This window comes from Calonectris borealis, chromosome 1, assembly GCF_964195595.1.
Source record: "Calonectris borealis chromosome 1, bCalBor7.hap1.2, whole genome shotgun sequence".
Lineage (NCBI taxonomy): Eukaryota > Metazoa > Chordata > Aves > Procellariiformes > Procellariidae > Calonectris > Calonectris borealis.
Window position 1 is genome coordinate 152,273,810 of NC_134312.1, and position 23,165 is coordinate 152,296,974.

At 41.7% G+C, this 23,165-nt stretch overlaps 1 protein-coding gene across 1 annotated transcript in view; it reads right to left on the bottom strand.

Annotated features, from left to right (window-relative positions):
• SEPTIN10 (septin 10) overlaps positions 1–17,628 on the bottom strand; it is a 30,018-nt gene extending 12,390 nt beyond the window's left edge. The window contains 12 exon segments of the mRNA XM_075136452.1: positions 960–1,128; positions 1,702–1,798; positions 3,359–3,520; positions 8,103–8,289; positions 9,794–9,989; positions 10,733–10,850; positions 17,115–17,171; positions 17,173–17,229; positions 17,231–17,304; positions 17,307–17,437; positions 17,439–17,469; positions 17,472–17,628. Of these exon segments, the coding sequence (XP_074992553.1) occupies positions 960–1,128; positions 1,702–1,798; positions 3,359–3,520; positions 8,103–8,289; positions 9,794–9,989; positions 10,733–10,850; positions 17,115–17,171; positions 17,173–17,229; positions 17,231–17,304; positions 17,307–17,437; positions 17,439–17,469; positions 17,472–17,628 (1,436 nt within the window).
• Positions 17,629–23,165: the final 5,537 nt, after the last annotated feature.

A 23,165-nucleotide genomic window follows, 5' to 3' on the forward strand; every position in this document is an offset into this window, starting at 1 on the left:
AAAGACATTTACCCACTAAGTAAATCACTAAGTAAAACAAGAAGTAAACAAACCAGTTGGTTCAAAGCACTAGAAACTGTTTTTAATGCAAAGTCATATTTTGTTTTCATGTCTGGTTTAATTCAGTATTTCCCACCATGACTATGCAATAATAGCACTTTGCTAAACCATGAAGGCTTGAACAACTCCTGAGCATCAGGCCTTCCTCATCTGGATTCTAACCACTTACAAAATACAGTCCCATGCATAAAATGACCAAAGGAAGTTGGGAGAGGGAAAGGGAGACAACAGAATTGGAAATAAAAGATTAAACAAACTGGATATCGAAATTGTAAATACCTCCTGCAGAAAGCAGCTTTACTACATGAAACAACCGAGTGTCTCTAACCCTCAGCTTAATTTTCCTTTGGAATCCTCTATTAACTTCCTACAGTCTAGCAAGAGATTTCTTGACCTGAAAAGGCTAGACATTTGTTATTATGGCAGATAATATGGGAAGCCAACAGTGTAACCAATGATTTTGTAAAAGTTTTTGCTTCCGTTCCTTCTGAACTTTGAGTCCAACCAAACCATTGTTCAGAATCACATTATCAAGAAAGTAAAACAGCATGCTAATATATAATGAAAATAATTTAAAAGGCATAAAGTGCATATACCTGAAGAAAACTGGCATTCTCCATGACAAAAATTAAAATCCCCAGGTTTATTCTAAAAGACAAAGACTTCAGAAATACAACTAGCTTGTGTGCCTTTAAAAGCAATGCTCATATAATCCCATATTCTTCTCCATGAAGATAACTGAATGAACAGCTACATACTCACTCTGATTAAAAAAAATTCAATTCTTTCCCTCTTAGAAAACCTATTCTGTGTATGAACCCTGCTCTGTATTGGGATGATACAGTCAAACGTGAAGTGAACAGATGCTGAAAGCAAGTGCTGCACATGAAATCCTTTACCTGACTGGTTTGTTCTCAGGGCCAATGTCTCTGAAGCCCATCTCTTCCAGTCGGCAGCGTCTGTACAACTCATAATGTCGTGCATGAGTCTGCTCTCTTAAGTCTTCCATATTTGTGCAAATAAGCATCTCGCGAAGCTTTACAAAGTCACAGTGGTTCTCATTTTCCACTAATCAGTTAAAAGAGGAAGATTTTATTATTATGAACAAGTAGCAAATTGTCAAAATATATTTTAAACAGTGTTGAGATTCATTTATTTTGTTTACTAATTATACTTCCAGGAAAAGGTATCTCATTTTTTATTATACCTCTTATACTTCCTTATAATTTCTAATATACACATTGAAGCACTAAATCTAAGTACTGGTGAACATGTTCCAACACGTCCTGATTTCCTGTTCGAGTTGAACAACGATAAATTTCTCTCTTTTTTTCCCTCTTCTTTACTGACTATCATAACACTTTGAAATTTGTTAGTGCTAGAGGCACTGCCACCATACTAACCTACCCAAATATTACATACACCATCTCATAGCTTGATTGCAGGGATGCATCAGTATTGATGAAACTACCAGTTAGTGCACACCTCAAGCATTAACTGCTATACTCCTTAAACTGTTGAGCCAAAATACAATCCATATGGCATCAGTGGATAATACCAGCCCCTTTTCGTATTGGTGAGTTTTATACTTCAACAACAACAACAAAAATCTCATAAAAATACCTTTGAGAATTCATTTACCTTGTACAATGCCCCAAGGGTACTGACGAGCTCTCACCATTTTGTTTCCAATTTTCACCTTTTCAGTACTTCCTACTACGGCAAATGGCAAATGCTCCTGTAAGAGTCACACCAATACAGTCTTACCTCTCCACATTCCTATGCCAGAACTGAAAAGCAAACTCTTCAGAAATAAATTAGGGGGAAAAAGCACCATTTCAGGAAAAGCCAACAGCAGTTTCAAACCAAAAACCACTTTGAAGAGATCGGTAGCTAGTCAAACTACTGATACAAAAGTCAAGCTACAATAACAAAACCGGGAGGAGCGGTTCATAGACTAGATGAGTGTGCTGCCAATTCAGAGGAACCTCGACAGGCTGGAGAAATGGGCCAACAGGAATCTCATGAAGTTCAAATGAGAGCAATGCCAAGTCCTGCACGTCAGGAGGAATAACCCCATGATCCAGCACATGCTGGGGGCCGACTGTCTGGAAAGGCACTTCGCAGAAAAAGATGGGGGCTTCCTAGTGGACAAGAGGTTGGACCTAATTCAGCAGGTTTGTCCCAGTGGCAAAGGCGGCCGACTACATCCTGAGCTGCATTAAGAAGAGTATCAGCAGTAAATAGAAAGCCGCTCTAGAACACATCCATCTGATCTGCATTCAGCCAGAGTTCGTATCTCCAGTAACAGTCATGAGACGATCACAGGTTTGAACCTGAGGTATGGTTATTGCTGTGGGCCCGGCCAAATGGCCAGAAATACAGTCTGGGTACTGACTGTCTGCATGCCGACCCACAACAACTGACCAAATAAAAAGAAAATATCATTAACTGGAAAATAATTCACTAACAGAGCATGAAAGGGCTAAGTACCAGACCACCACCTTTCCCCACAGCAGAAGGACCTGTTACTGAAGGGCAGCCTGCACACCCTCACTCCCTGGCACAAGTGACAGAGGTTGGGACTGCAGAGCCATGCACTCCAGCATGCCGGCTCCTCCTCCCTATTTTCAAACCCAGTACCTGCATCTACAAACATATGCATATGAACAGCAAATACAGACAGAGCGCTCAAAGCAAAGACGTTTAGCTTCACAAGCTTAGTTGAAGTTGGCAGATACTCCTGGGAGCATCTGAAAGGACAGTAGTAAAAAAGCCAGAATTACATCTGACTTTTTAATCCCCAGAGAAAATTTGTCCTAATTTCAAATGAAAGTACTAAGTAAAAGGAAAAAGCAGATGGAAGACTTGCTATCATAAAGACCAGAGAAAATTGGAGAAACGAGGCACATGAATATCTTCCCTAACAGATGTAAGGTAGTATTTGCTCACAAAAAGAGCAAAGCCAATCTGTCCATCTATGTTAGTAATTACGTATTAATTATGTAGAAATTAGAAAAAGTATTTATGAGTGAGAACCTCTTTTCCGTTGCTGAGCCAGAAAAGAAAAAGCCTCCTAAAACAAGTGGTATCAGCAGCAGAGGGACAGGAAGATTTGCAAGTAGGAAAAAAAAAAACCCAAACATACGAGTTTTTTAAGGAGAGAGAAAAATAAATAAACAAACTTGTTACATACAAACCTATAAGCCTCGAGATAATGGTGAAAGAACAGGCATGAATTGGCATTAGAGAGTGATGCTTTAGTACTGAAATATCAATGTTTTTATCATTTACTTACATTCATGATGGTATTAATATTAGAAACGGTTTCATCATCAGTTGGAAACTGGTATATCTGGATGCCATTACTAACTAATTCACTCATGATTTTGTTCTTGAACTTCTGTAGTTCGGTTTTAGAAATGCTGTCTGCTTTGCCTATAATTGGTATAATGTTCACCTATTAATGATACAAATTATATGAAATGTGTAAGACTTCAATTTTGAGGTGACATCTTTTATAAATTAAATTGTTTGGTGATAAGCTCTTTAAAACTTCCCCCGCAGTCCAAACTTTTCCAACAATTGATATCAAAGCTTCACAAACCATGAAAAATACATTCACTAGCATCACTTAACAAAATAACAACGGATTATTTAATATACTCCCTTAAAATTAATTGATTCTGAGAAAAGAACAAGGAAGGAGGTCTCATACAGTGAAGTACTCAAAAGAATAGCAGCACCTACTTATCAACTAAATGACATTAAGTATTTATCTCTCTGCTAAAAAAATAGATTGTTTTAGTTTATTGCACCAGGGGACATGGTTCAGGTGTTAAATGAAAGTTGACAGTTTAAATACATAAAGAAAAGGAAGCTGGCTACCAAACCCTGCCTACTCCTGAGCCTCTTCCTTGCGTTCCTTTCAGCTACAACATCATCTTTTTCACCTCACCACTGCAGCAAAGATTTCCTTAAGTATCTGCTGCGAGCAGAGGAATGACTAAGACTGAAGAATCTTGCTTACCAGTCTTTACACTAATTATTCAGAACTCAAAATTCAGTTCTACTAAGCTAAACTACCCTATTTGCTGAAATAGTTATGACAGTAACTTAGGAAGTTAGTAGATGCCAATTTTTTCTTAAAAGTACTATCACCACTCCCAAAATACGCATTTTTCAGAACTAGATACAAAGAATTAATGTCAATGTCCAAATATTTTGGAAGAACAATACAAATAATTCTTCCAGATTTCAGAAGAGGAGAGTTTTACAGAGTTCCTCGATCATAGATGCAAAAAACAAGGAGAAAAAAAAAGAAAAAACCCTGCACACATTCTTTTCATTCTCCTAAATATTCTGTCTGAATGGAAATGTCTAAGCATGGAATCTCAAGAATGGATTCAAAATGGATGTTTTTGAAATAAGTCTTCTGTCTTAAGCAAAATGTCCAAATGAAAAAAAAGCATGCCAACTCCAAAGTATGACTTCTAAGATTACCTGATGATAGTCCTTAATTGTGTAGCATACACAACTTAAGCACGTATAGGGTAAAATACCTAAAATCAAATAAAATGCTAGAATATTTTTTTTTATAACTGAGTTAATTTAGGATTGTATAAACAATCTATTACAGTTAGGAGTAATTCACAGTTTCAATCAAATTAGCTGAGGGACATCAATTTAGGTTTTCTATCATACAGCTTTAAGAATGGATGCAACACAGAGTCCTCAGAATTAAATTAACCTTTCCTCAGTCTTTTCAACATGAAGTTTTTCAAGCTCTCATTAATTAGGAGAGAATTTCTTAGATAATGAATAGCAGAGAAAGACTACTGAGGAGACCAGTAACAAAAGAAAAGCAAAATAGCCAGAAACTGTGATCACAGCTATCAACATTGATGTTAAATCACAACCATTGTATTAAAATTTAAAAGCAATGCTATTCTGGCTTTAGATAAGCAATTAAAAAAAAAGTTATCTTTGCTTAATCTGTTAAACAAAATTAACTTCTGCTTGCAGCATCTAAGGTTTACTTGAAAACTAGTATCTCAGTACTTTCATCCAAGAACAACATTAATTGAAAGCACACATTCGTACTAACATGAGACTTAAATTGTATTGATTTGGACCACATGTAGATGTGCCCCAAGTCCCACTGCTCCCTCCCATGCCTACTACTCGCTCGGAAACCAACAGGCTCCCTTCCAGCCTCTTCCCCAGCTACAACTCCCAACAACTACAAACTGAATTTTGCTATAAAGCTATAGGCCATTAATACAGAATCACTTTAACCCCACATAACAAGTTTACAATTGCAATAAAACCAACAGTCCTGCCTTTCCCCTTGCCTGCAGCTGCTCATTGCCAGGTAGAACTAAAATCTGTGCAGCTGTCCGAGGAAACACTACTTTTCAGCTTGATCAGTTCCCTAACCAAGCAAAAATCTTTAGCTTTCAATCTAAATCAGTTCCCTCATCCAGGGAACTGGCTGCCCAAAACACTTAAACATGCACAATGGGAAGAAGCAGCTGAGACCACCTCATTCGATAGCAATGCAAATGACCATATAAAGTCAGCAGGATAAACTTTATCCATGCATACTACTTCTCTGTTTGCTAGCACCAAATTCAGCTCTCTGATCACCCTCTGCCTGAAACACAGTGTCACTTCCCCCTCCTCCCCCAATTTGAAAACATGCTATTTCTCTAAACTAAGATTTTTCATATAACACCTTACATTAATATCAAAACATCTGTTGCCCCTTTATGCTACAGAGAAGGAAGAAAAATACATGTACTTGAAATTATTACTGGTTGATATCTTGCAGGCTGATTTAAATGTATCTCTATGAAGCAATACAAAAATTTCCAAAGATTTTTTTCGAAGGGGAAAAAAAAAAAACTAAACTCAAACCTTGCAAGGTACACTCATGTCACTTCCTGACTTAACAGTAATCTGTATATAATTCTGCAAGAATTACTCAATAATGCAGATGTATTAGTTGAATAATCACCAGTTCCCAGGAAGAAACCATGCAGAAGATTCCCTTAATCTGTGAATGAAACCTGGCCAGTCTGTAGTGATTCAGTCCTAAGCAAAACTACAGGACTTTCCAATGTCTAAAAGCTAGAGGCCAAATTCTTAGCTAGTCATCCAATTTATAAGCAGTACAGAAAAATTAATTGCCCATGTCTGTTTTTTTCTCCCAGGATTACAGAGTATAGGATGACCCTATCCTATTCCAAGAATCCTCTTTACCTCTGAGCTGTGTAATCTGGTCTTGTTTTGCACCAAGCAGACCGTAACAAAAGCATAACAGTGCACGCTGTGGTGGATTTAGGAAGAAACTGAAGATAACTTTTGACATAGATTTATACACTCAATGTATGCATGCTGCTGTACCACCTTCTCTTTATGGAATCCTGTACTCAGCGAACGCGCCCAGGGACTTCCACATCCTGGGAAGGATTTCTGAATTGCCACTAGGAGAAAATGCAGTACTAAAAGCAACACAAGCATGTTCCACAATGAGATGGAAACCAAACTGCAGTTGAAGTATATACCTTTTTCTTTGTGTATACTTATATTTCTGTAGTAAGATCAGAAAGTAGAATCCATTGCAAAGGGATAAAACAACAAAGTTACATGCCGTTCACCACCTCTCTCAGCCAAAGCAGAACCAAAAATATTTAGAGTAGGTGGCTAGAAGCTAAAATCCCCCAAGCAGAATTACTTTCGTTTTATCCTGATGGAAAAATATTTCCTCAGGATGCTGGGACTCATGGATCTATTTCCTTTCCTTTTGGAAGAAACACTGTTTTAAAGGAGTTCAGTAAAGAGAGGACACAACCTAGAAACTAAGTATTTTTGTGGTTTAACACAACCTCCAACTTCAAAACTCTAGAGTAGAACAATACGCTCCATCAAACTGTCCCATTTTCTAGTATCACAGCTCTTTAGCTATCAGTGCGTATTACAGAGTAGTTTCACAAACATTTTATCTGGCATAAACCAACATCATAGCAGAAAGAAGTGACGCTGCTCTCCCCTACCTTTGTCCCACCATACCTCCCCCCAACTTGCTCTGTGCTATTGAGAAAGTTCAAAATGCAAAATATATATGCAAACAAAATTACAAAAATACCAAATGTGCTCATCAATCACAAATGTGGAATAGACAGCTGATTTGATCCTTCGTATCTTGAAGAAACATCTCATGAACAAGAAAATGCAGAAAGAAAATTTAGCAGGACAGGCTCTAGTAAAGCACAAAGAAAGGGCTAGAGGAACCGAAAATGCATTTCAGTTTTCAAATTTCTCAAAATTTCAACACATTAAACACAAATGATGTAAGGTTTCTTAAAATGGGTTAAACACTTAGCTTCATCCAGTTCACACAGCCCCATTACAGGAGAAAAGTTAAGAATTTAGAAAGTGCAAGTAATCACACTAGAAACTGCTATTTTAAAGCTTTCAAAACAAATCAAGATGTGATGTTTAAAACACTAATGCAGCCTATCTTGGAAAAAGCCATGCTGGCAGGGTGTTCTGTTCATGGCACTTGCCTCTTCAGTTTTCTATAATGAAGATCTTCACAACGCTGCAAAGCTTTTTATATTCCAACTTTCCATCAGTCCCAAAACTTGATAGTGAACTAGAAACAAGCTTAATTAGAAATACTACAGCACTCATGGAGGATACCCTATCCAATCACAATAAGATGTTAACAGTTTGTTAAAAGTAAAGTTGGTGCGGTTCTAATTTTTTTCACTTTTTTTTTTAAACCTTGTTGTGCCTCTTTTTTCAACGTTCTTGCCCGATGTCTCTCTCTCTCTCTTTGATTTGTGAATGAACAGATGATGAACTGCAAGCTACTTGCAGAACCAATTTATTCTGAACTTAAGGTATACCAGTACCAAAAAACATCCCAAAACCAAACACACAGATATAGAACTGAAAGGTGGTAGAGGATCTAAAAGCTGCAAGATGCTTCAGAAAACAAGACAAATTCTTAGAACTCTATTTCAAAGTCTTACCTTGCTGTCTAGGCTTTTCATGGTTAACAAATCTAGGGGTTTTAGGGAATGGCCTGTAGGTGAAATGAAATAGAGGCAGACATGGATGCGAGTATCATGGTAGCTAAATAAAGAACGTTTAATTTTCAGTTCTTCCTGGAGATAGGCTTCAAATTGTGCATCTATATAATCCACTATTGGCTGATAGCTGCAAGAAATAAAATTTAACAACCAGAGATTAGCTACTCCTAAACAGAGCCAGACTAAGAAAGGAATTCCTCTTGTATTGGTTTGTGGATTTTTGCTTTACATGTCAAAAGGCTGCTCAAGTATCTACCCAGTACAGCAGAAAATTAAAGGTACAGAGTAATCTTAATTTCTGAAAGGCTACTCAAAAAAGAATTGTGCATCTAATACAGATAAAACATCTCCTAGCTACTATTAGTGAAAAAAGCTACATAAAGTTAGTTATGATTATAACCGATCTTCCCAAGTGATGTTTTATAAATTTTTGCAATCAAGCTGTGCAACTGCAGAACTCTTAGATACAAGGAAGATACAAGAAACTTTTAGATACAATACAAGAAAAGAAAGAACATGCAATTACCAGTACCAAGAAATAGGACCTCCTTTATCTTCTGAAGATGAAGTACTGTACATGAGAGAGCTCTTAAACAATAGACAAAAATTGAAAAGGAGGAACGTAAGAGAAGAATGTAAATCTGATTTGTAGTAAGTACAGTTTAAGTATATCCTACTCAAAACCAGGTTATAATCTGCTTTCTAAAAGAAAGTGTTGCTACATGTACAAGCAGCGTGCCCTTATATTTCTGCTGCTACACAAAGTTTATAAACCAGATCAAATGCTATCAAAATTCAGAAGTAGTTGTTACACACAAAATTAAAAGAAGAACTAAAAGGCAGGTCCTATACCACACATCAAAATCTCTAATATCTATACTAGTATCTGCTTGCATCTCATTCATCCAAGTCACTAGCAGTAGCTATTTTCCAGTCACATCATATGCCATAGCTTTCATGATAATCTTAACGTGACTCTCTAACCTTCATTTATAATTACCATCATTTAGACACGCATATAGCGCAAAGGATTGCTAAAATTCTTTACAATTAAGATGAAAGAAACAAAACCTGCTGAGAGACAGTTCAATATTTTAAAATCTTCATTCATAAAAGCAGAGACTCAAAAAAAGATCTGAAAAACACTAGTGTGGTACCTCTACACCTTCTGATTAAGCTGTCCAACATAAAAAACAAAGGCCTTCAGTAAGCCACATGACGTTCCTTCCAGTTTAAGGTCTTCAATATGTTCCAATCAAATTGTTAAAAACCCTATAGATCTAATCTATATAGTCTACAGTACCTTATAACCTGTTTGGTTGTTTAAAACGTCTCCTGTTGACCTTCCTGCTTTCCTCCACCACAAAAGAAACTCTAGTTACCATTGCACATTTCATTTACATACATTTATAAAAGATTATATCATAAAAAAAGGGGCAGAGTTCATCTGATTTCTCAAATCATTTCCTAGACGAGAAGAAAAACATGTTTACTTTGGTACACAGAGAAAACAATTAACCAAATATTTGGAACATATATAAGACAAATATTTACTACAAAGCCCAAAGAAAAATCAACTTGCAATTGAAGACCAAAACTTCTGCATACCATAGCAACAAGAAGGCACTTACCTGTCTTCTTTGTTTATCTGGTCACCAAATCCCATCGTATTTACAATGGTCAGCTTCAAAAGAACATTACTTTCCTGGAGTTCATAAGTCTGGGCTCTGAGTTGTACACTTGGCAGAAAATGCGTTGATACAGGGTCATCAAAATTGGTATTAAACAAACTGTTTATCAAGGTTGATTTCCCACTTCCAGTTTCCCCTAAAGTTCAACAGAAGGGTTGGGGAAGACACTTTGCACATCAAATAAATACCTATTAAGCATAGAAAGTGTTACCACAGCAACTTGACAAATTTACACAAAAACTTGTCAGATGATTTATTCCAGCAAAATGGTTGCCTGCATTCCTTTTTCATAATGAGCACTAAGTATCTTTTAGTTAATTTTTTCATCCTACAGATAAGAGTGAGTTACCTGCTAATGAGTAATAAGCAGAACAGTCTCTTGACACTTTGGTTTCTTTAAAAGTGTGAACTAATTTCCTAGAGATTTTTAAAAGCTATGTAACTAGCTGTGAAACCATGGGGTTCTATACAGGGTTTTTATGAATAAGGGTAAAAATACTAGCACAAACATTTGATAAGTATAGAAATACTTCAGTAGCACCACCTTGGAATTGTAGGATTTTTTGATCTGAAGCTTTACAGTAAAAATAGAGTGCAGCCCAGTTTACTCAAAAGAATCCAAGAAGTTGCCCATAAATCAATAAATGCATGGCATCCATTTTCAACATTTTTGGTCTTCATATTGTTTATGAAAATGCTATATATAAAAATAAAGGATGGATACAAATAAGCAAAGTTGGGGGAAGGGGTGGAATTATAGTTCATGCTTAACATTAAAGAAAGAGTTGAATACTGCAACTGGATTTAAATTTCAGTCACTTCTTAAGGACTTCTTACGGGTATACTACTGAAGCCTTAAACCATCCAGATACTACTCACCAATGCAAAGAATATTGAAGCAGAAGCCCTGCTTGATGGATTTTTTAACCAGTTGATCAGGTAAACTACCAAAACCAACATGCCCGGACAAGGATAAGGTTCGATAGCCATCATTTTGCTACAGAAAAATAATTTTAAAAGATGTTAGTGAAGTCAGTTGCAAAGCAATTAGCAATGGCAACAAAGAAACTCTACGAGTAAGCGAGACCTCATTCCTTATGATTTACATGAAACCAAGAAAAGCAAAAGTCTGAAAAAAGATCTGTCAAATCAACTTTATTCCATGATCTGAGAAACCATTCAAATTTACTTTACAGAACTATTTGCAGGCTGAAAGTGAAGTCCACGTTTTGCAAAAAAAAAAAACAAAAAACCATGAAAAATGAACAAAATAAAGCAGACAAGTACAACTGAAAATGTAAACTGAAAACTGTAGACAGAAAATAGATCACAGTTGGTTTGCTCTTAGAAATGAAGAAAAAAAAATTAAAACCAATTTAATAGGCAGAATTCAAAATAGAGACCATAATCACAGGAAGGTGTATGTTATCAATCAGAACTCATTCTGAGTAGCTGGAATTGAAATTGTTATTTATGGAAAATCATACATTATCTACACACCAGAACTCTAAGAGATAATATTATATATATGATTAGAAATGTCTACAGGTGCACATTCTTTTTCAAACGTCAGCTAGCAATCTAGCATCATGACATCAAGGCAATGAGCATACTAAAAATGCATAAGATTAAAAGGAAATATCTTGGTTCATACAAATGAACTGTATTTTCAAACAAACATTCCATATCAAAAGTGTAAACAGTGACAGGTCCCTGCTATTCTTTCTCTTATGTTTGCAATCCACATGCCATTACTGGTTCCTGGGAACATGTATATAGCTAATGGTAGGAAAATTTTTATTTAACACTTACAAGCCCATAAAAGTGCCACCTTTTATAACAGGTATGCATAGCAAGTTTCAGAATTCTGGTAGCTAAAAGGATATGGACATTCTTCACAGCACCCTCTGGCCTGAGTTTACTTGATTATGGTACACATGAGGAGATTTCTGGTAGCGTACACATGCAAAAAAAAAAACCCAACACTACATTAATAGCAAAATTTTAAAAGCTAGAGACAGAAAAATGCAGAATCTGTTTCTATTTAAAAAACATATTTACTTTTTTTAGGGATTTTAGCTGCTATTAAACTGCTCAGACAATTGTCCTAAGACACAACAGAGTCTTCAGGAATCAGCTTCATGCAAAATGCTGCTCTTAATTTAGACTACAAAACTTTCAAGAAATATTGTGCAGATCAACTTGAGACAGTCTCAGTCATGCTGATTTAGAAGCCGACGTTCTTGCATGTTTATACTTCTGTTCTCCATGCAACAAACCTTACAGGACTGAGAGCTACTGTTCTCATTTGGAGACTCGCCTCCCTCCACCCTCTTTACGGAAGAATCACTTTGTGAACCTGTGCCATCTGACATCAGTTGCAGCATTCTCTTAAGTTCTCTTGTAGGCAATAGCCTACATTTTTCCTCCTGAAATTTTCCAAGGGCATCACATGTCTCTCCCTCAATGCCAGCACCTCATACAGCTTCACTCCGCTATGGTCTAACAAATATGCAGAGAAATTAAATCCACAAAACTGACCACGTGATGCCTGCATTCTTACTACTTTTCAAAGAAATAATACGTCATCCACTTGAAAAACAAGTTACTACTGTATCACCAGGTTAGAAAAATGGTGACAGCTCAAAACTTAAGAACTGTAAATCATGCTGAAAGCAATTAAGTCACCATACTAGCCAGTCTTTTCAAATTAGTATCCGTTGGAGGGAGCAGCTAAATTATGCTTGAAGACAACATCTCATCCAGTTTTATTCAGTGAATAACTCAAAGCTTGTAATCTGAATGCTACGAGAGCTGTAACATATCCGTAAATACTTCCTGTTTCTCACTGCTTTCTCAGAAACCATACTCTCATCAAAACAGCACACAATATAGATTGCTTGAGATGGTCCAAATAACATCTCACTCTTTCCCTCCCCTCCTTTTTAAAGGGTTGGTAGCATAGCTTTCACAGAACTGCATCTGGGTTTCTGCAAATTCAGTTAATCAGTTATATTGGTTTATATAAAGTCTTCTTGACCATTAAAAACAGCGTGCACAGAAAAATCACTGCCTGAGACAAAAGTAACATTTTTAAATTGTTTTTTTTCTTTCAGAAACAAACAGAAAAATTAGTTATCTTTTAAATTTGCCACCTATTTCAGGCTAAAACTGCACAACACTGGGCCATTCCACAGCAAAAGCTGGGTCTCAGACTACATGCATCTTTCTGCATAAGTCTCTTGCAGAACCAGATTTGCAATCCAGGCAAATAACCAGCTTGCCACTCGGCTTGTAAAGATGACTGGAATTTGCCCTCCAAAGCTTGAAGAAAAAAAGTAATGGACATTCGTGTGCACAGGCAGGAGGCGAGGGTCCTGCCAGGCCCAGGCGGCTACGCAGGCTGCGCACAGGCCCTCGGAAGGATGCCTGGGCATCAGCCACGAGGGTGGATGACAACACGTTAACGTGCCCACGGATACTCCAAACACAACTCTTTCACAGTCCTGAGTTTTCCACTATCATAAACAGATGGGGACATTCATTAAACCAAAATATCTATTTTAATCTTCCAATAACAAATTGCATTACTCTCTTACAGTCAATTACTTTCCTAATAACCAAAGTTACATTTAATCCAGTAAATATCAATGCTGCTATTGTCTCCTAACACATGAGGTAAGTCGGAAACTAAAGAGATTTTGGAAGTGAGTAGAAAAATACTTTCCATTTTTGGGAAGTCAAAATCTAAAATTTAGATGTGTGGTGTAGGCATGCATACCATTGACATCTCTCGAGGCCGATACATGCGTGAGAGAGAGACAGAGAACAGATGGGATGAGCAGAGGGAACAGAAAGGAAACCTTGGTGAAAAAACATAGAAGAGAACAGAAAATATAGGAGGATGAGGTAGGAAAAATACAAAGAAAGAAAAGTCCATGATGATGCAGAGTAAGAAAGGAGATACATTAAAAATTACATGGATTTAATACATCAGTCTATTCTATAAAATAAAAAGCAACACACAGGAGTCAAGTATGGAACAAAACATTCCCCAAAAAAAGTGTGTAGGGAAAAAAAAGTATCAGCCAAAAGACAATTCAATGAAAACTCAGTTGACAATTTCGCTCACAGTTATCATGCAATTTATTCAGTATGGCAGAAACAGTAGACAACTTTTAGGGATTGGTCCAAACATCAGAAGCCCAGGATTCTTCCCTCATCTCTTTCAAATGACTTCTTACATGGCATTCTGGTGCACCAACTATTTTCCTTTTCTAGCCCACTTCAACACACAATAAAGCTGAAGTTGCCTTAAACCATAAGTCGCCACAAGTTTTCCTTCATACATGTATATATGGAGAGACCTTAGAAAGAAACTTTAAAAAAAAAAAAAGGTGACATTTTTGCCCTATGTTTCTGTCTGAAGAAATCTGAGGCAGGACAGAATCTTCCTGAATGCCTTGAAATCACCCGGGACGGGCAGAGGAAAAAGTGACAGCCTTGTATGTAGAGAACAGGGGGCACAATGTGCAGGTTGCTTCTGAAGACAACTTCTGGACTGTATTTTGAGGTATTTAGGAACAAAAAAAACAAGCAGAGACACTTTGCTAGTTTTCCAGTTGCGATGAGGTGATTTCACAGACAGCAGCGTATTCATTTGTAAATGCCACTAAGGACCTCTCTTCACCAACAGGCGTTTAAGTAACTTGACAATCTAGCACCTGTAGTACCTGTTACTCCGTTGTTGCCTATGGACAGATGGGGCAAGAGGCAGCAGGTGGGGAATCAAGACTTGACGACAGAAAAGAAACCAGTTCCTCACAGTCATGTGCCGGGCAAAGGATGATGACTACAGTGCTGGTTCAGATGGGACTGACCAGCTACTGCTACACAGAAGCAGACAGCATTCGGTTTTGGGGTCCGCGCAGAAAGGCCTCTCTTGACCTGTGTGTTTTCAAGGAAGGAAAAACAAAGAAAGAAGCTAAAAACTGGCGCCGCGCTCTGAGATGACCTTGACACGGAAAAATACTCACACTGGTATCGGTACTGATATCAGAACCACAGTCACTTTTGGAAGATCTGCACCTCTTTGGTTGTGCTGGCTCAGCTGTGCCTGTTGCAGCTTTAGCACTGTGCTTCCTGAAGAGCAGCAAGTCAGTCGTCTTCACCCTTGACCACATCAGCCCCTGTTGTTGATGTTCCTTGTCCGAATGAGAAAGCAATGCTGGTCTTGGATGTGAGAATGGCGGCTGCTATTGGAAAGCCTCTTTGACTGCAACAAGGAATTTTTTTCTTCCTTCTTTTTAATTAATCAATGATGAGCACTGTATGCTGTTGTATGGGGGCAATGGCTGCCAGAACTTTCCCAGAAGTCAAATTTTCAAAAATCAGAAGTACTAAATACTTGCACCTCAGACTTTGTGCAGTCTGACTGTAAACAGATTTATAGAAGAAGGTCAGACTGCATTCTGAGAGTGATTTTACATTTCTTTTGCAAAGCAACTGAAAACAAAATCTTTCCCAGGACGTAGTAAGAAACACTTTTACAATTATACAGCATGTGTTAAACTAGGAAATATTATTTGATGTCAATATAAATATATTTTATATCATTACATTTACATCATTTACATTTATAAATCTAATACAAAATCACCCTCCTCCATTACAGAACTATGTTATACCTCTGTTTTTACAGTATTCTCTGTAAAGCTTTCCACGTACATGCTTCTCTCTCTTCCCCTACCAAATCTATCCGCTTAGCGGACCCTCAATCCCTCTCTCCCTCTGCTGATTTAGTGCCTCTCTCCACACTCTTCACGCAAACATTAATCAGCAAAATTATTTTGTATTGTTTCTCGTACTTCGGTTCTTTTCTTTCCACATTTTTCCGGTCTCCTGTGAGAGCCAGGTTGTGAAGTACTCACTCTCCACCTCACTATATACACATATTATGTATGAAGAGAGAAAGCTTATATAAAGTTAAGGCATTGCACTACATTATACAGTGACTCCAAGGGATTTGTAGAGGTCTGAAAGAGACTGTGTGTGAAATGGAGTTCTCTGGGTGGGAGCCCCAACAGAAAGCAAGCTATGCTCAACAGTCAAGTTGTGAGCGAGCGGGGGAACATGAATGAAGCCCTTTCACTGTCGGTCAGAGGTTGGCCGGGATGTGGTCGAGCCCTGTGATGGCTCTGACAATGGTCCCACAAATAACTCTTTCAGCACCCGAACGCAAAGCAGCCCTTCCTCCTTCTCGTGCGCCCGCTCCCATGCGGTTCCCTCCAGTGTCCCATCGAGAAGCAGAGCAAGACACTGCCCCGGATGACAATCACTCCAAGAAAAGAAAATCTCAAGAGAGTAACCGTTGTTTTCCATTTTTTCAGTTCACAGGGCAGCTCCACACACAGCTCCACCGGCGTAACGGAGGTGTAATAGCACGGTGGCAGGAATGAGCCAAGAATCACCATAGGCATGTACTTTGTCTACCTTCCCACTACCAGAAAATGCAAAAGCAGCTAACTACACAGCCAGGGTGGAGGGTTTTTCCCCATATTCCTCCCAATCCAATGTTGTTTCTAGAACCCTTCTGTGCTTTGCACTGCTGAGATGTAAAACACGGCAGAAAACTCAAGTAATAAATGAATCACTTTATTCCACGTTCAAAAAGGGAACCAATGCTCCAGCACTAATGTGCGGATGGCTTCAACGTCTTCAAAGCATAAAGCTGACAGCTTTGCCATTATGCATAAGAAAAGTATTTCTTCAATAGCCAAGATTCAACTTATTACTTGAAACATGCGATAGGCCATGGGAGCTCCAAGAAGGGCGACACCTGAAAACGAGATCCTTTAACAACCAGTTTTTCAAAAGTCTGGCAACTTCGGGAAGTAAACGGCATGCGGAGGCTTTATTTGGCCCGCTAACCTGGGCCCCCCACGCTCTCCTGGGCCCCGCACTGAGGCAGCCTTCACCACCCCGCCCCGCCGGCGGCTCCAGGGGAACCCCGGCCCCCCTCAGCAGTACCGAGGGCCGCTCGGTACACGGGGCGCTGCCACCTCTCCACAGGCAGCCTAGCCGCCGCCCTCCTTCCCCTTCTGGGGCCGCTGCCGCCGGACCCGTCCCCTGAGCCGCGCCGGGGTGACACCTACTACGGGCACCTCCGGCGCAGGGGCTGTCCGCCACCCACCGCGGCGGTTAACGGTCGGCGAAGCTCCCCGCCCGCCCTCCCGCCCCCCGCACCGCGGAGGGGACTTACCGGCTGCCGACCGGCATGGGAGGCGGCCATAGCCCCGGCGGGCGAGGCAGGCAGGGAGGGAGGGAAACGCGCGGGCGGAGCTGCCGCCGAGGGGAGAGGGCGCGCACCCTCCCGCCAGCCGTGACGGGGCGCTCCCGGCCGCCGGGCAGAGGCAGCCCCACGGGCGGGCGGGGCCGCGGCGGCCGCACGCCGGGGGGAGGAGCGGGGGGGCTCTGTAGCCACCCCGCGGCCGCTGAGGCGGGCGCTCGTGGCGCGGGGCGGCCGCGCGGGCCCCTCCCGGCCGGAGGGTGGCGCGGCGCCGCCGCGGCAGTGATTGCCGGGGCATGCCGCCGCCGGGAGGAGGGGCTCGGGCAGCAGCGGCTCCGCCGCGCCCGCATCAGCAGGCGGAGCGGCGGCACGAAGCGATGGGGTAGGGGCGGTGATGGCGGAACCGGCGGAGCTGCGGCAGGAGTCGGTGGTGCGGTTCCTGGCGGCGCGGGGCGGGCGGGCGCGCAACGCGGAGCTGCTGGAACATTTCCGGGAGTGGCTCAGCCCCCCGGAGCCCGGCCGCCGCGCCGCCGCCCGCCACCGCTTCAAGGAGCTGGTCAACGCCGTGGCCACCGTGCGCCAGGAGCCCGGCACTGGCGTCAAGTACGTGCACCTCCGCCGCCGGTACTGCGCCCCGGAGCCCCCCGCCGGCGCCCTGACCGCTGGGAGGGAGGAGGAGGCGGCGGCGGTGGTGGGGGACAGCGCGGAGCGGCCGAGCCCGCCGCCCTCCCCACGGGCGGGCGCCGAGGAGGCGCCGCCGGCGGGCGAAGATGCCGACAGCCGCCCTCAGCCCGCGGGGCGGCGGGGTGAGCCGCCCCGGCCGAACCCGGCGGCGGGCGGAGGCCAGCGGAAGGGCTCCCGGCGGGGGCCGCTGCCCGGGCGCGGCGGAGGCGGCGAGGAGGCTACGGTAGCCGCGGGCCCGGGGCGGCCTTCGCCAGCGGAGGAGGCGGGGGCGGCGGAGAGCGCCCCCGGGACGGTGGCGCAGGGGGGCGGCCGCAGGAGCCTGCGGGAGGCGGCGCGGGGCGGCTCGCCCCAGCTGAAGCGCGGCGGCCTCCCCGGGGGGACCCGCGGCCGCGGCGGCGGCGACTCGGACAGCGCCTCGGTGGCCTCGTCCTCCGCCGAGGAGGAGGGGAGCACCACCGGCGCCGTGGCGCTGGACCCCCTGGAGCACGCCTGGATGCTGTCGGCCTCGGACGGGCGGTGGGAGAGCTTGGAGGGGCTGCTGAGCTGTGAGCCGGCGCTGCTCTGCAAGCGGGACTTCATCACCGGCTTCACGGTGCTGCACTGGGCCGCCAAGCACGGGCGGCAGGAGCTGCTGGCCACGCTGGTCAACTTTGCCCAGCGGCACCAGCTGCCTGTGGACATCAACGCCCGCACCAGCGGCGGGCACACCGCGCTGCACATAGCCGCCATGCACGGCCACGCCGAAGTGGTGAAGCTGCTGGTAGGAGCCTACGATGCCGACGTGGACATCCGTGACTACAGCGGGCGCAAGGCTGCGCAGTACCTGCACCAGGGCACCTCGGGGGACATGCGGAGCCTTGTGGGGGCCCTGGAGGAGGAGGAGGAGGAAGGGGCTGCCGGCAATGGGAGCGGGCGCTGGAGGCTCTCCAAGGTGTTGCCCTCCAACCTCATGAGCTACCGGCTCTCCCACCACCACCACCATCACAGCACTGGGGAGGAAGCTGAGGGCACCGAAGGGGCAGCAGTGCCAGGCAAGGGCAAGGAGATGACCAGGAAAGCCTCCGGCAGCGGGCGGATGAAGCCTCGGCTTAATAAGATCCGCTTCAGGACTCAGATCATCCACAACACGCCCTCCTTTCGCGGTGACACTGAGGAAGAAGAGCACGAGGAGAAGTCCCTGAAAGCGTCATTCAAGCTCAGGCCAAAGTCCAATGTTTTTGGATAAGGCCAGGGAGCAGGAGGTCTGGGAGGTGGGCGCATGGACCAAAGTGCCCTAGGGTGTAACGTGGCGGGTGAGGCAGGTACAAATGGGTGTTCATCTAGACTCCAGGAAGATGGGTCCCGAGTGTCTTGCTTTAACTCAGTTCGGTGGGGTCAGTGAGCCCAGTGGGTCATCAGGCTCTGGTGGCTTACAACTCCCGAGAGCAGCTGCTTCAGCTCAGCCCTCGGTGCTGAAATGAGAGGCAGCGCGTGCGTTGAGAAATATGGGGTGTTTAAAAGCTGTGCTCCTTTCTCTCTAAAGGCAGGCTCTGAGATCGGACACCTGTGTTAGTGAATCTACTAGGATTAGCGAGTTGAGTGGGGGAAAGAAGAGTGCAAATGCTCTACTCTTATATTATCAACTGGTACTATAAACTACTTACAAACAACTTTCTATGTCAAAAGAACACCTCAGTAATATGCAAGTATACTTTAAGTTTCTCTTTAACAGCAATACCACCTGGCACAGTGTGAAGTTGGGTACCCAAAATGAGACGGTAGATGATGTTTTCCTGTCAGAATCCAAGCTTCAATCCAGCAAAGACTTGAGCCTGTGTTGACTTTATGCATTGAAAATTGCCTGATTTGACATAGTAAATATATTAAAAAAAAAAAAAAAAATCCATTGCACTGCAAACAATGAATAAAGTTAACCATGTGTGGAAGTCTCTGCTGTCTGAGGTACTACTGAGCTTGCTTATCGCTTTTGGAATACTAATACAAGATAATGGAAGCAAAGAGTCTTTTTATATATTTGGTATCTTATGTTTTGTCTTACGCAAAGCAATTTTATTTTAATCACTGTGAATTCTCAAGTGCCAGACCTAGCGCAGCTCCAGTTATTAAGTCTGGTCAATTCTTGTTAATGTTGTTTGTGTAATTCACTGCATTTAAAATCAGAAAATTGTGTTGTATGTGCTACCTGTGAAAGTTGTTCTCTTTTCTAAAAGAGCACAGATACCATTGCATGAAATCTTCATGAAACTCTAATATGGTCCTGTAATGTAATAGCTACAGGTCTGTGTTCACTAGTAACTTGTGTGCCAATCCCTTCAACTGATATTGTGTAGAAACAAGAAAAAAAAAAAAAAAAAAAAGGGGGGGGGGTGGTGAATTCACACACAAGGTGAATAACCAGAACTCTGAAATTCTATCCCTGTTTATCATCCTGAGTGAAAGCAGTAGAACATATTCTAGTTAAGTGACGGCAATGGTGTTTAAGTTCTTTTAAACCTGTATTTCTAGAGAAGTGATAACCAAGGCTTTGAACTGTTGTTCAACAACCTAGTAACAATCTTAATCTGATTGACGAGCCTAGCCATCTGCTAAAGCTTTCAGAAACCTTGAATCTTGTTTCTCTGCTTTAAAGGTAGCAATTCCAGTGAAATCTAGGAGGCAGATTTGTATCCAGACTCGGCTTTCCTTTAAGAATGAGGTATTGAGCTGACCCTGGATCCTGAACGCTGCTCAAGGTAGAAGGTCATCTGTGCTTAGAAGTTGAGGTACGGCCAATTTCAATGCAACATTTGTCAAAGCATGTTTCGAGTTGGCTTCCTCAGAATGTATGTCCATGTCTGGCCGGTAACTAACCAAAAGTGATAGGCTTTGACATGTTAAAATCCAAATTTGAGACACTGATTAAATGCATGCCACAAGCTCTAGAACACCTCACAGGGAAACTGCTGCTGGGAGTTATGCAGTTTCAGGGAAACAACTCTCTGCAGCTGTTGCTGGTGGCTTACATTTCTTGTAGCGACAGAGGAAGGGAGTGCTGGCGATTCATTGGTTTCAGACTTCCTGTGTGGATAAATTACCAATTTCTGCACTTTGTGTCAAAACCCAATAAATGATAGTATTTGCATAGGCATGCAAGCAACACTTAACTATTCCTGGGAAAAGTTACATGAAAAAAAAATGGAATCTCTGCATAGGTGCTGGTCATTACTTTTGTGCAAAAAGACTAGAAATTATACAGAGGTTCAGCTTTAGTTTATAATTTGTAAGCTATATTATCATAGATTTCATGTGCCTTCATTTTGGGGTGGTTGCCACAAATGTGATATGATGGATCTTGCAAAGCACTTTGTCTTTACGTCTGTGGGACAGGACCAGAAATTTTCCCTCAGCCCTTCCCGTTTAAGCTGTAAACTTGTACAAAAATGGGATGTCTCGGGGCGGGGGGGAATAATCATATGAATTATACTGTAGAACTAATTGTTTTGTAACAAAGAAGAGAATTAAATGCCTAAGTCTCAAACTTCCTTCACTCTGGAAGATAAATAGCTTTTTGACTTCTGCAGAAAGGAAGTTCTCTGACTGAACACGTGCAACATGAGCCCTCTTCAGCATGGCCACTCTGAAATCAGCACATATTCCATGAAACTACTTATGTCCAAACCTTATTAAAGTAATTTTCTGCTTTGAGAGTTTATAGTTCTTTCATATGAGGTGTTGGGTGAAGTTTTTATCTCTTCACATGCAAAGAATTGCACAAAAATACTGAGTCTTAGATAGCTGTTGGAGTCTGGGGAAATAATTTGACAGTTTCAATGCTTTGGGATTTGGAATACAGCACACTTTGAATTTTAAAAGACTAACTGGAACAAAGTTTTATCTTGCATAATACAGTAGAACTTTGGTAATTACTAAGGGAACGTGAAAAACGGTAAAAAGGTGCCTCATTTATAACTCATTATTTGAAGTATCAAAGTGAAACTGTTGGTCCGCTCATACTATTTAGCTGTCAATTAATGAAATTTCACCATAACGGTCCAAAGGTCTTTGCAAGGTGGGGTGCAACAGAGCAAACATCTCTGTTGGTGTTTGAGATGTATTGACGAATGGCTAGATAACCACTGGTGTCTGTCTGCGCTGTGGGACTAAAGCACTTTGATGTTGCATTATGACTTGTCACATTCCACATGGTTACTTTTTATAACATGAGCTAAAACTTAAGTTTTGTTTGGAGATAGGAAAGGCTTGATGCCCTGTTTCAGAATATTTACAGTCTAAAGGTACTCTTGAATCAAATATTTTGTATACATTGCCTAGAAAGATGTGAATTTGAAATAAAGTTGTATGGTACAGAAAACTGGAGCACTTACTGGTGTCCTTTTAATGGTACGCTTGAAGTTACTGAATGTGTTTGTTCACTTCTTATGATGGTGTGTAAGGCAGCAAGACTGTAATGTAAACATTTGATACCTTTTATTGTATCTTATGCTTGAAATTTTAGAGGCCTGGAAGCCTGTCAGTTTTTATTAATACAACTTTTATGGGTGTCTTTCTGAATGGTTATGAGTTAAGAATCTGTAAGCTTTAGTTTTATTGAAATAAAAAGAGCCCATGAATTGTTTATGCTTGAATTGACTTCTGTATGCTACATACTTAGGTGCTACTTGCATGTTGACTGTTAGAATGATGTGCCATTTTGTCTTTTTATTTCTTTTATCATGAAGATATCTGATATTGTGTAACACTCGAAGAGTAAGACATGGGAGAAATACAGTTGAGTTGTTTGCAAGACTAACATTTTTCTTTGGCAGTTACTCTCTAATAGCTCGTGTCAAAGTAAATGAAGACACAACAATTTTTTTTGTAGAGAAGTATGTCTAAATAAGGGCCTGGGAGAGTGGCGTTGCTTAACTTAAAATAGCGTCTTGACCTTATTTCTATGCAGCTAAATATCTCTGACTCTGGGAAGACTAATACTAATTTTGGTCACTATGTAAAGGTCAATACCTAATTAAAAAAGGTTTAGGATTAAGGCTTTTTGTAATGTGTCTTAACTACAGCTGGCAGCTTCTCTAAAGGGAAGTTTCTTTTCATTACCAAGTTAGACTGTGGGATTTGGTACATCTAAACATGCTTTGAAGCTGTTGCCCTACTAAAATATATGTTAAAACTAGTAAACCTCATGCTGCCAGTAACTCCTCTGAGAGACATTCAGATTTGTGCTTAGACAGAAAAAAGGCTTGGGTGTTATCGTGCTGGTGGATCAGGATACATGCAGCTCCAAACCAAGCAACCCCAAATCAGTAGTCTGGGGACACGAGTGAGAGGAGGAGGGAGGGGGAAGTG